The sequence below is a fragment of the Podarcis melisellensis genome, assembly GCF_964234715.1.
Source record: "Podarcis melisellensis genome assembly, chromosome: 4".
In the NCBI taxonomy this organism is placed as follows: Eukaryota; Metazoa; Chordata; class Lepidosauria; order Squamata; family Lacertidae; genus Podarcis; species Podarcis melisellensis.
In genome coordinates, this window is record NC_138531.1 from 99,866,870 (window position 1) to 99,882,508 (window position 15,639).

The 15,639-nt window shown below is 48.2% G+C and overlaps 1 protein-coding gene across 5 annotated transcripts in view; it reads right to left on the minus strand.

Moving 5' to 3' along the window:
- The window catches only part of PDE2A (phosphodiesterase 2A), a 367,056-nt gene that overhangs the window by 50,107 nt on the left and 301,310 nt on the right, over positions 1 to 15,639 (minus strand). For all 5 annotated transcript variants that reach the window (XM_081909635.1, XM_081909636.1, XM_081909637.1 and 2 more), the window contains 2 exons: positions 8,425 to 8,534; positions 7,032 to 7,087 (listed from right to left, as the gene is read on the minus strand). In XM_081909635.1, coding sequence (XP_081765761.1) covers positions 7,032 to 7,087; positions 8,425 to 8,534 — 166 coding nt within the window. The remainder of the gene's footprint in view (positions 1 to 7,031; positions 7,088 to 8,424; positions 8,535 to 15,639) is intronic.

Here is a 15,639-nt window from a genome sequence, read left to right on the forward strand (position 1 = left end):
AATATTACAATTCTGTGATTCTATGTCTAGTTCTGGGCACCACAGTTTAAGAAGGATGTTGACAAGCTAGGAAGTGTGCAGAGGAGGGCGACCAAGATGATCAAGGGTCTCGATACCAAGCTTCCGTACGACCGAGCTGTAATGGCACTCCTCCTCGTCGTATCTTTGGAATCCATCAACCTCTGCTCCGACGGTGATTAACGACCTAAGCCTTTAATGAGACTTCAGGTACGCTCCCATTACGCAGAGTACCCAAACAGAAGAGTTTGGATTTGGATTTGATATCCCACTTTATCGCGGGTGGCGCTGTGGGTAAAAGCCTCAGCACCTAGGACTTGCTGATCGAAAGGTCGGCGGTTCGAATCCCCGCGGCGGGGTGCGCTCCCGTCGCTCGGTCCCAGCACCTGCCAACCTAGCAGTTCGAAAGCACCCCCGGGTGCAAGTAGATAAATAGGGACTGCTTACTAGCGGGAAGGTAAACGGCGTTCCGTGTGCTGCGCTGGCTCACCAGATGCAGCTTGTCACGCTGGCCACGTGACCCGGAAGTGTCTGCGGACAGCGCTGGCTCCCGGCCTATAGAGTGAGATGAGCGCACAGCCCTAGAGTCTGGCAAGACTGGCAGGGGTACCTTTACCTTTACTATCCCAATTTATCACTACCCGAATGAGTCTCAAAGCGGCTAACATTCTCCTTTCCCTTCCTCCCCCACAACAAACACTCTGTGAGGTGAGTGGGGCTGAGAGACTTCAGAGAAGTGTGACTGGCCCAAGGTCACCCAGCAGCTGCATGTGGAGGAGCGGGGAAGCAAACCCGGTTCACCAGATTACGAGTCTACCGCTCTTAACCACTACACCGAGCCAGAAATATGTGCTACATTGCTACGTTTATTTCTAACTTCGCAGGACAGAAAAGAATATGCGTCTGCTCTCTGTGAGAGACAGAGAACAACAAGAGCAAAGAAAACAGGAAACCAGTAACTCCAACATCCGTCTCCCATGAGACTTCCAACAGTCTGGAATGTCAACAGAGTCTTGCGACTCCATAAACTGCACAGTGGCATAACAGAAATCTAACAGAGGAATGGTTGAAGGAGCTGGGTGTGCTTAGCCTGGAAAAGAGGAGACTGAGAGGAGATCGGGATGCCATCTTCAAATACCTAAAGGGCTGCCATGTGGAAGATGGAGCAAGCTTGCTTTCTCGGGCTTTGGAGGGTAGGACTCGAATCCATGGCTTCAAGTTCCAAGAAAGGAGGTTCCCACTAAACATCAGGAGGAACTGTCTGGCAGTAAGAGCTGTTGGACAGTGAAACAGTCTCCCTCAGGAGGTGGTGGACTCTCTTCCATTGGAGGTTTTTAAACAGAGCTTGGGTGGTCATTTGTCATGGATTCTTTAGCGGTGGTTCCTGCCTGGAAGGGGGTTGGACTAGATGAGCCTTGGGGGTCCCCTTCCAATTTTGCTGTGCTGTGATTCTATGAGAGGTGTTATGCCACTGGAGGACCCAATGGATGGTCAGAATCTCCTTTATTTTATTTTTTCCTTTTCAATATTTTTTTAATTTAAATTTTTATTGAATTATTATGCAGATGCAAATGAAACAAAGTATACAAATATTTCAACTGAATAAAAAAACAAAAAAAAACCAGAGCAAACGCAAAAAGTCAGAACATAAGTATAATACAAGATAACTATAATAGACATCCCTGAATGTCATTTCTCTACCAAGAAGCTGACCCTTTTAGAGTGGATTTCTTTTTATTATTGGTTTTTTTGACTTCCATCGACCTCATGGTGGTTCATTTCCTGTAACTAAAACAATTTCTCTGTATTTCAATATATTCCTCATCTTGGTATAAGGAGACATTTCCCCACTTACGGGTTTATTCTAAACACAACCAAATCTTGGTTGGTGAACCTTGACTCGATAGGTAGGTATTTAGGCATTCCCATTCCTTCTGGGCTATTTTATTTGACTTGCTCCTTAAGGCTTCAGTCAACTTAGCGAGTTCCCAGTACTCGCTTGGCTTTTGTAGCCATTCTTCTCTAGTTGGTATATGGTTACCCTTCCAGTACTTGACTATTAATATCCTAGCCGCCGTCACTGCATAGAAAAATAATTTTAATCTTTCTTTTTGAATATTGCCAGTTAGAATCCCAAGAAGGAATGATTCCAGTTTTTTTTTTTTGTAAAACCAGAATCTCCTTTACTGCCAGTTCAATGCACTGGTTTTCCCTTCCATGTGACAGCACTTCCGATCTTTGAAGATGGCTATCACATCTCTTCTCTTTCTTCTCTTCTCCAGGCTAAACATACCCAGCTCCCTCAACCAGACAGACCTCGCACGCTTTCTTTTTTCATTTTTATATAAATGACATTGTTCGAGAACTGAGAGGTCTAGAATATTTTCCTCTTCCTATTCAGGATGTCAAACTCTCAGTTCTTTCGTATGCTGACGATACTGTTTTGATTTCTGCTGCCTTAACTGGAATGCGGAGACTTTTGAGGAAATTGAATGTGTTTTGCACGAAAAAGCAGTTAACAGTCAGCCGTTCTAAAAGGAAAGTGGTGATTTTGGGGAAGAAGAGAAAACCTCACAGATGGGAGTTTGGACATTAAACCGGATAGTGCGGAGTGTTAGCTTCCTCTGCCATAAAATGAATGTATGTATGTTTGTGTGTGTACAGGGCCGGACTGAGGTTTGATGAGGCCCTCAGCTCCTGAAGGTCATGGGGCCCTTTCTATGTCCAGCTGTCCTTTGTCAGCAACAAATTGTCACTGTTTTTGTGTTGAATATATGCTGTATGGTAATTTATGGACCTAAAGATAAAGATAAAGGGACCCCTGACTGTTAGGTCCAGTCGTGGACAACTCTGGGGTTGCGGCACTCATCTCTCTTTATTGGCCGAGGGAGGTGGCGTACAGCTTCCGGGTCATGTGGCCAGCATGACCAAGCCGCTTCTGGTGAACCAGAGCAGCGCACGGAAACGCCGTTTACCTTCCTGATGGAGCGGTACCTATTTATTTACTTGCACTTCATACTTTTGAACTGCTAGGTTGGCAGGAGCAGGGACCGAGCAACGGGAGCTCACCCCGTCGCGGGGATTCGAACTGCCGACCTTCTGATTGGCAAGCCCTAGGCTCAGTGGTTTAACCCACAGTGCCACCCGCGTCTCAATTTATGGACCTAATAGGTATCTAAAGCCATTTGTACAGGTTGCCATGCAACCATGCAGAATGTAGGCACCCTATATATAGAAATGAGCCAACCAGTGATATTTTAGGGAGCAGGCTAGCAGGCGGGGCCCATTGCTTACATCATAGGAGCCTACACAATACAAAGCACTGTTGCTGGATGTAGGTTTTATTTTATTTGTTTTTTATCTTCTATTTTGGAAATGTACATCCAGGTTCTTTTTACCTTTAATTTTTTTGGGGCCCAAAGAGAGTGGGACCCTAAGCTAGAGCTTGTTTAAAAAGGTAAATGGACCCCTGACCATTAGGTCCAGTTGTGGACAACTCTGGGGTTGCGGCGCTCATCTCGCTTTACTGGCCGAGGGAGCCGGCGTACAGCTTCCGGGTCATGTGACCAGCACGACTAAGCCGCTTCTGGTGAACCAGAGCAGTACACGGAAACGCCATTTACCTTCCCGCTGGAGCGGTACCTATTTATCTACTTGCACTTTGGCATGCTTTCGAACTACTAGGTTGGCAGGAGCAGGGACAGAGCAACGGGAGCTCACCCCGTCACAGGGATTCGAACCGCTGACCTTCTGATCGGCAAGCCCTAGGCTCTGTGGTTTAACCCACAGCACCACCCGCGTCCCAGAGCTTGTTTAGCTTATATGCAAATCTCTCTCTCTCTCTCTCTCTCTCTCTCTCTGTGTGTGCAAATTAAACTGTAATGCCCCCTTGCCCCTGAATTATACTAAGAATGCTTCCACAGCGATCCTGGCAATGAATGCACAGCATTCTTCTCTTTCCCTACTTCATCCCTTCCATTTGCAGTTCTCCCTAGAAAAGTGCCCCTGTCATAAATCTCCGGTTAATTAGCACCGAGTTTTCACCAGCCTCTCGGAGACCTTAGCCAACCCCACCAAGCCTGCCAGGAACAAATGCAACACAAGCTCCCTGCTCTGCAATTCTGACAAGCAAGCAAGCTGCTAAAAGCAGGCCCAGTCCAACAACTGGGGAGCGTGAGATCCTGCAGAAAGGAGCCCAGTTCTCCCTGTCAATCAAGCCCAGCCACATTCACACCATCCCTTTAAAACACAATGATGCCAGTTCAAACAGCCATGGCTCCCAACCCCCCGTAAAGAATCCTGGGAGTTGTAGCTTGTTTAGGGTGCTGAGATTTGCTAGGGGGTCCTCAATTCCTCTCCCAGAGCTACAATTCCCAGAATTCTCCATGCGGAGGGATGGATAGTTAAACCCAGGCATGGGCAAACTCAGCCCTCCAGGTGTTTTGGGACTACAATTCCCACCATCCCTGACCACTGGTCCTGTTAGCTAGGGATGATGGGAGTTGTAGTCCCAAAACATCTGGGGGGCCGAGTTTGCCTATGCCTGGTTAAACCACTCTGGATAGTTTATACTGCCATCCTTTTGCTGTCATACTTGATCTTTATTTATTTGATTTTATAAAATCTGTACACCGCTTGATTGTTAAAAAAAAACACCTCAAAACTGTTCACAAAAAAGAAAAAGCGATAAGATTGCCGATAAGAAAACAACAACAACAATTTAAAAAGTTTTTTTTAAAAAAAACCCCAAAACAGATTAAAACTCACCATTTCTAAAACCGCTGGACTGGCTTGTCAAAACAGGGGTGTTTTTAGCAGGAGTGGAAAAGAGGACTCTGAAGGTACTTGCCTGATTTCAAGTGGCAGGGAGTTCCAAAGTATATAGTAAGCACTGCCACACAAAAAGAGCAAATTCTTACGAATGTGGAACAGGTGATACTTGGGTCGCTTGCAAGAGTGCCAGTCCTGCCAGTCAAAGCAGCTGAATGGGTGTATAGGGGGCGAGGTAATCTCACAGGTAAACCGGCCCCAAGCTTTTAAGGGCTTTATAGCTGAGTTTCTTGCATTGCAGGGGGTTGGACTAGATGACCCTCTGGGTCTCTTCCAGCTCTTCATTTCTATTATTCTAACACCCAGTTGCAAAGCGGCGGCCAGCGCCAATCTCTGAGCACAGATGTTGTTCATCTGAAGGCAGCCCTGTACCGGGAGGTTTTTAATGTTGGTCGTTTTATTAGTCTTTTGCATTTGTTGGAAGCCTCCCAGCTGGGGCTTCCCAGCCAGAGGGGCAGGGTATTATTATTATTATTATTATTATTATTATTATTATTATTATTATTATTATTATTCTGACAAGGCCTCACTCCTGCCAGCAACTGTAAAGGCGAATGCGGCTTTGTGGAAACGAAGGGCGCCTGCCATGTGGTCCCATCTCTCTGTGCCAGCAGGGAAAGGTCAGCGCCTCTTAATCATCTTAATTCCTTTTTAATAAGCGCTGGTGCGAATTTCGCAGATGCGGCACCAGAGCACCAGGCGCTAATCCACTTAAGCCCTTATCTCCCCGGCTGCCGACTCCGTCGCCGCAACCTTACGGGGCGCTGGCAAGAGAAGTCGGGCAGCTCCAGGGCTTGGTTAACCTCGCCACTCGCCTCGCCGCCTCCGTGAAGGGAAAGTTCTGCAGAAATCGCATCCCGGTTTGACCCTCCGGCTCTTGGGGCTTGAACGAGGCGGCTTAATTGGAGTGCCGATAATGGCCGTGTCAGAGAGGCTGCCACGAATGACCTCTCTTGCCACACACCGCTGAGCTGCCAGTCTGGGTTTTTGGGTAAAGCCCTCTCTGGGCAGCCCGGATAAGCAATTAAAACCGCAAACTACGGCTAAAATAATCTCGTTACAGGTAGAACAAGCTGAAAGCAGCAGTCTGAAAAAACGTTACAGAGCCCAGCCCAGCAATTAAATGCAAAACAGCCCATTTAAATCAGGCTTCCCGGTGCCAGCTTGCCGCTGTGGATGCCAACTGGAGCAAGGCCTTTTTGGCATCTAATTGCTGCTCAGAGTTCTACACTGGGCACCAATCTGTTGCCAAGCCAAGTTCAATGTGTTGCTATTGGTATCTAAAGCCTTTTGGGACCAGTTTACCTACGAGATCACCGTACCCCATATACCTATTGCCCACTCGACTGCTTCAGTTGGTAGAATTGGCATGGCCACAGCTGCTACATAATACCTGCTGTGCATTTGTAAGAACTCATTTGCTTAGTGTGGCAGCACCTGCCCTGTGGAACTCCCTGCCTCTTGATTTCAGGCAGGAGCCTTCCCTGTATTCTTTTCGGTGCCTGCTAAAAACGTTCTTGGTCAGACAAGCCGACTCAGTTGTTGAGAATGTGCGCTTTCTTCGCTTCTTAGGTAAAGGGACCCCTGGCCATTATGTCCAGTTGCGGACGACTCTGGGGTTGTGGCGCTTATCTCGCTTTATTGGCCGAGGGAGCTGGAGTACAGCTTCCGGGTCATGTGGCCAGCAGGACTAAGCCGCTTCTGGCGAACCAGAGCAGCGCACGGAAACACCATTTACCTTCCCGCTGGAGTGGTACCTATTTATCTACTTGCACTTTGACGTGCTTTCAAACTGCTAGGTTGGCAGGAGCAGGGACCGAGCAATGGGAGCTCACCCCGTCGCGGGGATTCTAACCGCCAACCTTCTGATCGGCAAGTCCTAGGCTCAGTGGGTGAAACCCACAGCGCCACCCGCATTCCTTGCTTAGGGACCCACTTCTTAATCGACTGCTATTTTAACATTTTGAAGGTTTACAATTATGGGTTCTCGTTTTTCGTCGTGATAATTTAACTGCTTTAGCCTGTTCGTAAACCGCTTTGAGGTTGTGGTTTCTTTTTAAAACAACAACAACCCAGAGGTGTATACATTTTGTGAAATAAATAATGCCTCCGTCCACAAAGACCTGAGTAGACCTGCCTCCTTCCCCGCAGACCCTCGTAGGTGCGAATACCTGTGGACTTACCAAGATGACACAGACTACGGTCCCTGCATCCTTGTCCGCCAAGGGGATGATCAGCACTGCAAGGCAAAGAGGAAGGGACCCCATCAGGGCGAGAGTTTAGCAAAGGGGGAGGCAGGAAGGAGACGGAAGCAGGAAGACGGGGGGGGGGCTGGAGATAAGGGGGGAAGAACCCTTTGCACCCCACGAGATGGAGGAGAAAAGCAGCGGGAACAGGGCAATGCTACCCAGATTTGAGAAATGGGCAAACCTTCAACTGTCACCTGGGTAGGGCAGCCATTTTGCCAGGTTGACCTCTTTGCCCCTGAACCGAGCCAGCTGTTCATTATAGGAACAACTGCTTAGAAACTAGTGCCTGGCTTGAGGTTTTGTTCTTCCTCTTCCCTCCCAGTCCCATTCCCCTTGCGTGTCGTGTTTCTGTTCAGATTACAAGCCCGTGTTTGTTCTGATCGTATGTAAGCTTCTCTGATATTTTGGGCTGAAGATCAGGGTATTAATCCTCCAAATAAAATAAAAAATAAAAAACAGTTCCTTGTTTCCCCGTTGTTCCGTATAAACTGAGCCGTGCCCCAGCTGTGCCTGCGTTAAATAGGGCAGGGCACACCCCCAGAGCCAGCGAATTGGCTGGCCAGGGGGTGACGCAGCCGGGGATTTCCCCAATCATGCGGGGGCTTGGCTCTAGCCCCCGCGCGCGCGTGGTGGGGCTGTGAAGCCCGAAGAATGCGGCAGCTAGACTGGTGACTGGGAGCAGGTGCCGGGACCACATAACATCAGTCCTGAAAGACCTACATTGGCTCCTAGTATGTTTCCGAGCACAATTCAAAGTGTTGGTGCTGACCTTGAAAGCCTAAATGGCCTTAAAGGCCCAGTAGACCTGAAGGAGCGTCTCCACCCCCATCGTTCTGCCTGGACACTGAGGACCAGCTCCGAGGGCCTTCTAGCGGTTCCCTCCCTGCGAGAAGTGTTACAGAGAACCAGGCAGAGGGCCTTCTTGGTGGTGGCACCCGTCCTGTGGAACGCCCTCCCACCAGATGTCAAAGAGAAAAATAACTACCAAACTTTTAGAAGACACCTGAAGGCAGCCCTGTTTAGGGAAGCTTTTAATGCTTAATAGGTTATTGTATTTTAGTATTTTGTTGGAAGCCGCCCAGAGTGGCTGGGGAAACACAGCCAGATGGGCGGGGTATAAATAATAAATTATTATTATTATTATTATTATTATTATTATTACCCCACCTCCTCTGCAGGGCGGAAGTGGCTTTCCCAAAATAATAAAGCATGAAATTCCAAAAAAGAAAAAGGAAAGAGAAAAGGAAAGTGTCCCCAGATTCCTTGAAAGAAATTTGGTAACCATAACGTCAACCCGCTTCCAGCTCTTTCCCAGGACGGTTCTTACCTTGCTTATCCGGGGCTAACGGGGCGGCCAGGCCAACCATGGGCTTGCCCTGCAACTCCGCCGACGGCAGCCCTTTGCAGTCCACCCTCTTCTGCTGCAGGACGGCATCTCTGAAAGGACAATTAAAAAAGAAAGCAGAGCTGAAGGAGAGCTGGTACAAGAACGAGGCGAAAGGCTAGAGTGCCCCGCAAACGTAAAATGGTAAATTTCCAGGCACCTCCTTCATGAGAGGTTCAGAGGGTGGCAACACGAGAACGGAGCCTTTTCCGTAGCGGCTCCCTGGAGGGTATGGAGCTATAAGTAACTAGACAACCATTAGAAGACATCTGAAGGCAGCCCTGCCTAGGGAGGTTTTTTTAAAAAATGTTTAATGTTCTCTGATGTTTTTATATCTGTTGGAAGCTGCCCAGAGTCAGATGGGTGGGGCATTAATAATAATAATAATAATAATAATAATAATAATAATAATAATAATAATAATAATTTTATTTATACCCTGCCCTCCCCAGCCAGAGCCGGGCTCAGGGCAGTTAACACCAGTAAAATTACAGTAAAAACATAATGGGGGGGGGGAGGGAACCAATTTAAAATACAGGTTAAAATGCAATTTAAAATGCAGCCTCATTTTACATAGATCAAAACCATAAGGGGGGGGGGACATATAATAATAATATAGGGATACTTTAGAGAAACAGAGCCCTGGTGTTCTCAAAAAAGCTCTCAAATATGCGATGAACACTGTTTGAGCATAAAGAAAGGGGACCTCTCCAAGCTGAGGGTGGGGTGCTCAGAGGCGCCATTCAAAAGCCGGGAGCAAGTCCCATTAGCACCTGCCTGTTGGCGCTTCCCAATAAAGAACCTTGGGTTAGAATCTGAGTGCTAAGTGGTCATTCTCACCAAGCAAAGATTTTTCTCGGCTGAGTGTGAAGGGGAAGCGAGAAACAGCCTCCTGCCAGGACCAGGACTTTAAAACAGTCCAGCTGAATGTAGCCCCTCTGCCCTCAGAGGCTATGGGGTGGCGGCAGCCTCAGGGGAAGAGGGTCTTCTCTGTGGTGGCCCCTAATCTGTGGGACTCCCTCCGCAAGGATTTGTAACTGGCACCTTCCTTGAGTAGTTTAAGGAGGATGCTGAAAACCCCCCTGTCCACTTTTGAACCTCGAGGCGTACGCTTTAAATTGTTTCTAACCATCAAATTGCTGAGTTGAAAGGGACCCCTCAAGGTCCTCTAGTCCAACCCCACGCAATGTGGGGATCACAGCCAAGCATATGTATACACCAAGCAGCTCATGTTTAGTGTCAGAGCAGGCTACACAGGTATAAGAACGAATCCCAGGTAGAGAAGGAAGGAAGCTGTACAGCCAATTAATTTATATCTGTTTATTTATTAGATTAAAATACCACCCTTCATCAAAAGATCCCAGGGCAGTACACAAGATAAAATAATAGATTATAATCTGGGTTTTGGAAGAGACATGGTCTCAGCCTTTGCAGATTACAGTAGATTGCTGCTCAGATCCGGAGATGTGGATGCCATGCAACCTTGATAATGATGATGATGATAACAACAATAACAATAACAATAATATATTACTTATACCCTGCCCATCTGGCTGGGTCTCCCCAGCCACTCTGGGCAGCTTTCAACAGAATATTAAAAACACGACAGAACATTAGACATTTAAAACTTCCCTAAACAAGGCTGCCTTCAGATGTCTTCTAAAAGTCAGGTACAGTGGTAACCTCTAGATATGAACAGGATCTGTTCCGGAGCCCCGTTTACATCTAGAAGCAAATGTAACTAGTGATGGCACGTCTGCGCACGCACGTGCTGCTTTTCGCAGCTTCTGCGCATGCGCATGGCGTCATTTTGAGCGTCTGCGCGTGCGCAAGCGGCAAAACCCGGAAGTAATGTGCTCCGTTACTTCCGGGTTGCCGGGGAGTGCAGCTCAAATGCGCTCAACTCAAAGCGTATTCAAACCGAGGTATGACTGTAGTTGTTTATTTCCTTGACATTTGATGGGAGGGTGTTCCACAGGGTGGGCGCCACCACCGAGAAGGCCCTCTGCCCAGCTGTAACCTCATTTCTCACAGGGAGGGAACAGCTAGAAGACCCTTGGAGCTGGACAGAATGTCCGGGCAGAATGATGGAGGTGCAGACGCTCCTTCAGGTCTACTGGGCCTTTAAGGCCATTTAGGGCTTTCAAGGTCAGCACCAACACTTTGAATTGTGCTTGGAAACGTACTGGGAGCCAATTAAGATCTTTCAAGACTGGTGTTATGTGGTCTCGGTGGCCTCCCCCAGTCACCAGTCTAGCTGCCGCATTCTGGATTGGTTGTAGTTTCCGAGTCACCTTCAAAGGCAGCCCCACGTAGAGCGCATTGCAGTTGTCCAAGCGGGAGATAACCAGAGCATGCACCACTCTGGCGAGACAGTCCACGGGCAGGGAGGGTCTCACCCTGCGTACCAGATGGAGCTGGTAGGCAGCTGCCCTGGACACAGAATTGACCTGCGCCTCCATGGACAGCGGTGAGTCCAAAATGACTCCCAGGCTGCGCACCTGGTCCTTTAAAGCCCTGGTTTAGGGCTTTAAAGGTCAGCACCAACACTTTGAATATATAACAATTTTTATATATATTTGCTGCTGGGACATACTGGCCATTGCGTTTCTCCTTCCCACCTGATTTCCCTTCAGCTAGCAGAACAGCTTGTGATGTGTGTGTCCCTCCCTCCCTCCCTCTTGCTACCTTGTCAGGATTACTGCCAAATCCACCCTGGCATTTCGGAGGATTTGACGGTAAGCTGCTACAGCTGCCCACAAGATCCAGTTCTCCCTTTGGAGAGGTGAGACTTCCTGGTGAATCAGAAGCTCCCTAAAAGAAGAACAGCAGAGCTGGAAAAGAGACTGAGGCTCCTAGATTCATAGGATGGTCGGGCTGGAAGGGACCCCCAAGGATCATTCCGTCTGTTATGTACTGAGCTGAATCCTAGAACAAGAGGATCCAGAATGCAGCAGTCTGATTGGTCCGCAGGAGCCACCCAATCCAGCTCCAGGTGGAAGTAGATCAGCAACCTGATTGGCCTGCAGGAGCAGCCAATCAGGCTTCTGGAGGAGGTGAATCCGCAACCTGATTGGCCTACAGGAGCAGCCCTGAATTAGCCAATCACGCGGGGCCCGTTGTGTAAATAATGTATACAGTCATACCTGGGTTGAAGTAGCTTCGGGATGAATATTTTCAGGTTGCACTCCGTGGCGACCCAGAAGTAATGGAGCGCGTTACTTCCAGGTTTCGCCACTCGCGCATGTGCAGATGCTCAAAATGACGTCACATGCATGCGCGGAAGTGGTGAAACGCGACCCGTGCATGCGCAGATGCGCAGTCGCGTCTTACGTTCGCTTCAGGATGCGAATGGGGCTCCGGAACAGATCCCGTTCGCATCCAGAGGTACCACTGTATATAGCTAGACGTTTTGGGGAAAGTTTCATTCATTGCTACTATGAGCTGAATAGAGAGCATAAAATTCACACAGTCCCACCCCCTGCAACACAGGAACAGAAGATAAGGGGTTGTTTGTTGCTGAAGGAAAGGCAGGGAGCCCCATGCATTTCTTGTTGACTGCACCAGGGTCTGTTATGAGCAGAGAGTGTGGCAGGTGGGCTACCCTGAGGGGAGCAGGCCCCTGCGGAAGACGCCGCTCCAGAGAGCTCTAGCAAGGAAGGCAAGCTGCATTCTATAAGAGATGTCAAATAGGAGAAAGTGGGAAAGAAGGATGGCTGAAGGTGAGAGAGGGCAGAGTAAAGAGGATTAGGTTCTATTTCACTGTGATTCCTGCATTGCAGCGGATTCGACCAGATGACCGTTGTGGTCCCTTCCAACTCTGCAGTTCTATGATTCTGGAAGGAAGGGGCTGAATTCCTGATCAAGAAAGAAGGGGGAGGGGGAACCAGCATAACAGATCTTAGCAGGGCATAAAAGGCAGGGAAAGGTCCCAACGGGTGGTTATGAATATTTCTTGCTTGGCTCCACCATTCATTCATTTAATCCTCTTCATTAATCGCGTCCCACAAATTATCTCAAAGCTGGTTCACAGCAAAGACACCAATGGTTAAAAACGATTCCATAGATGGAAGCAGTTCCCTATGTTTAAAAAATCAGTATATGCAAATGGTTAGAAACAAATTCATATACGAAAACAAATTTGAATCCAATACAGCTGCAGGCTGGGTAACCGATGTAAAAATACAATATTGCAATCAGTTAAACCAAACTGCAGTCAAGAGAATAGGGTGGATCCTAAACATCTATCTATCTCAGGTGCCTTGGGGCAAACTTTTGTGGCTGTCAACAGCACACCCTCCAGAGACAGAGGAAAGTTAGTGCCTCTTCCCTGCCCCATATGGCAAATTGGTCTCTTTTCCCCTCTGACTCCACTGTTTACAAACCTCCCCTCCCCCCATTGTGTGGGAAAAGAGGTGCTGGAATTCACCATGAACACCTCCCTTGTTCTCTTGTAACTGCAATGCTGCCAACCTGAGAGGTGCCAGAACTGAGTTCTGGTACGTTCTGACTGGAAAAAAGCCCTAAGTGGCACACCTCCTGCATGTTCAGCTGGCAGTCTTTTAGCTCCACACTTATATAATATAACCGTATATTTCCCATAATGATCCTGCAAAGGCCATCCCCAGGGGGAAGATCCTGATACATGTTTCCTCATAAGTACTCCTCTTTGACTTAAATCCCTGTTTCGCTGCAGGCCTTTGAATGAGCCATCTCCTCTTGCCTCTATTCCTTTAAATCATTTTCGGCTCCCAACGCTACTTCCTCTTTAATTAGTGGTTTCCTGTTACTTCTGGCTATGGGATTATTGAATCATCCCATTAAACAGTTCCTTACTGCTTTTTCATTGCTCAGTTAATCCTTGCACATCCGGATCACTGCAAAGCCCACGACAGGCCAGAACAGGACGGACAGCCCCTATCCCCCCACAGCACTGACCAGGGCTGTACAGTCCAAGGGCTCCATCTGTTGGGCAACTGAACTTTTTTTTTTTTACAGAGAAGGGTGATGGGTTTCCCAGCCTATCTCTGTAACCATGAGGACTGGAAGCAGACTTTTATTTAAACCAAAAAGCAAAGATGAAAGCTTGGACTCTCAGGATTCTGGAGCCTCGGGAAGATTCTGCAAAATTCTGTGCCGTTGGACAAAATGAACTGCATGCCTCCTTCACAATCCACGGGGTTTGTTGTTGTTTAGTCGTTTAGTCGTGTCCAACTCTTCGTGACCCCCTGGACCAGAGCACGCCAGGCACTCCTGTCTTCCACTGCCTCCCGCAGTTTGGTCAAACTCATGTTTGTAGCTTCGAGAACACTGTCCCACCATCTCATCCTCTGTCATCCCCTTCTCCTTGCACCCTCCACCTTTCCCAAGGTGTTTTCCAGGGAGTCTTCTCTTCTCATGAGGTGGCCAAAGTCTTGGAGCCCCAGCTTCAGGATCTGTCCTTCCATTGAGCACTCAGGGCTGATTTCCTTCAGAATGGAGAGGTTGGATCTTCTTGCAGTCCATGGGACTCTCAAGAGTCTCCTCCAGCATCTGTTTTTAGTTTATTACTGGTTTTATTTATCTCAATAGTTGCTTTTACTGATAATTTTATTCTCCTAATAAACCGCTCCGGTGTGTTTTATTTACTACCGAGCAGTGTATAAATTCTGTGAAACAATAGATCATGAAACAATAAAATAATGTACGCTCCTCTCCAGAGGTAGCTGCATTTCAATCACACCTATTCAGAGTTTTGTTTGTGCAGAGGTTTCTCAGTTCCCCAGAGAGAGCTGGTGTTTCCTGGGAGCAGGAAATGGTCTTTCAGAGCAAAGCTCCGTGGCTGCCGGCATCTGCTGTGCCTCATGGAAGCAGAAAGGGAATGCAGAATGAAGAACCCACCGAGGGGTTACTGATAGCAGCTGGCCATGGAAACAGACATCTCTTCTGCTGGAGAATATCTGCGGGAGGCATGGCAAGTCCCCCAGAAACCCACAATGAGCCCTGCATTTGATATCCAGCTACATTTTGATTTATGGCTGGCGGAATTCCTCCTCCTAAAGCATCTCTCAGTCGCTGCGCATCCTTATCTGTGGCATGTCAATGGAAACTGATTCAAGCTGTTCCTTCCCTCCTCAGTAGGCCTGGGGTGAGATAGGAGGAGAGCTTTCAGGGACAAAGAACATTGGAAGCAGCCTCAGACAGAGGTGGAACATCAGTCCATGTAACTCAGTATTGTCCACACTGACTGCCAGCAGCTTTCCAGGGTGTCAGACTGGGAGTCCTTCTCAGCCATACCTGGGAGGTGACTCTGGGAACTTCTGCATGTAAGGCACGTGTTCTAGCTAGCCGTTCTCCTCCAAATTATGAGCCACGTGGAGAACACAGGAAGCTGTGGCTGATCTTTGGTCCAGCTGGCTCAGTAACGTCCACACTGGCTGGCAGGGTTTCAGAAAGGGAGCCTTTTATAGCCTTACTCCAGTGGTGGCCAAACTTGGCCCTCCAGCAGTTTTGGGACTACAACTCCCATCATCCCTGGCCACCGGTCCTGTTAGCCAGGGATGATGGGAGTTGTAGTCCAAAAAAAACAAGTTTGGCCGCCACTGCCCTACTCGAACTGTGTTGCACCTGCTTCTGCTTCCTTGGAGATGATTCTTCCGAGGGTCCTCAGGCATCTCAGCTCAACGATCCCTGACAAATGGCCATCCAACCTCTGCTTAAAAACCTCCAAGTCAGGAGAGTCCACAACCTCCCGAGAGAGACTGTTCCACTGCTGAACAGCTGTTACTGTCAGAAAGTTATTCCTGATGTTTTGTTGGAGTCTCATTTCTTGTAACTTGAAGCCTTGGGTTCAAGTCCCACCCTCCTGAGCAGGAGAAAACAAGCTTGAGACGGTAATAATGTTATTATTTATTCCCTGCCCATCTGGCTGAGTTGCCCCAGCTGGTCTTTCCTGTGACAGCCCTTTAGATTTCTGAAGGTGGCTGTAATCTCTCCTCACACTCTCCTCTTTTCCAGGCGAAACATTCTCAGCTCCTTCAACGGTTACACACAAAGACACACATTTGTGGTGCTGACTGTAGTTTTACAGGCCCTCTAAGTGTCCCTATTTTCCAGGGACAGTCCTGGTTTTACAGAAGCTGTCCCTATTTGCATTGGAGGGTTTGGCGTTATGCGAAC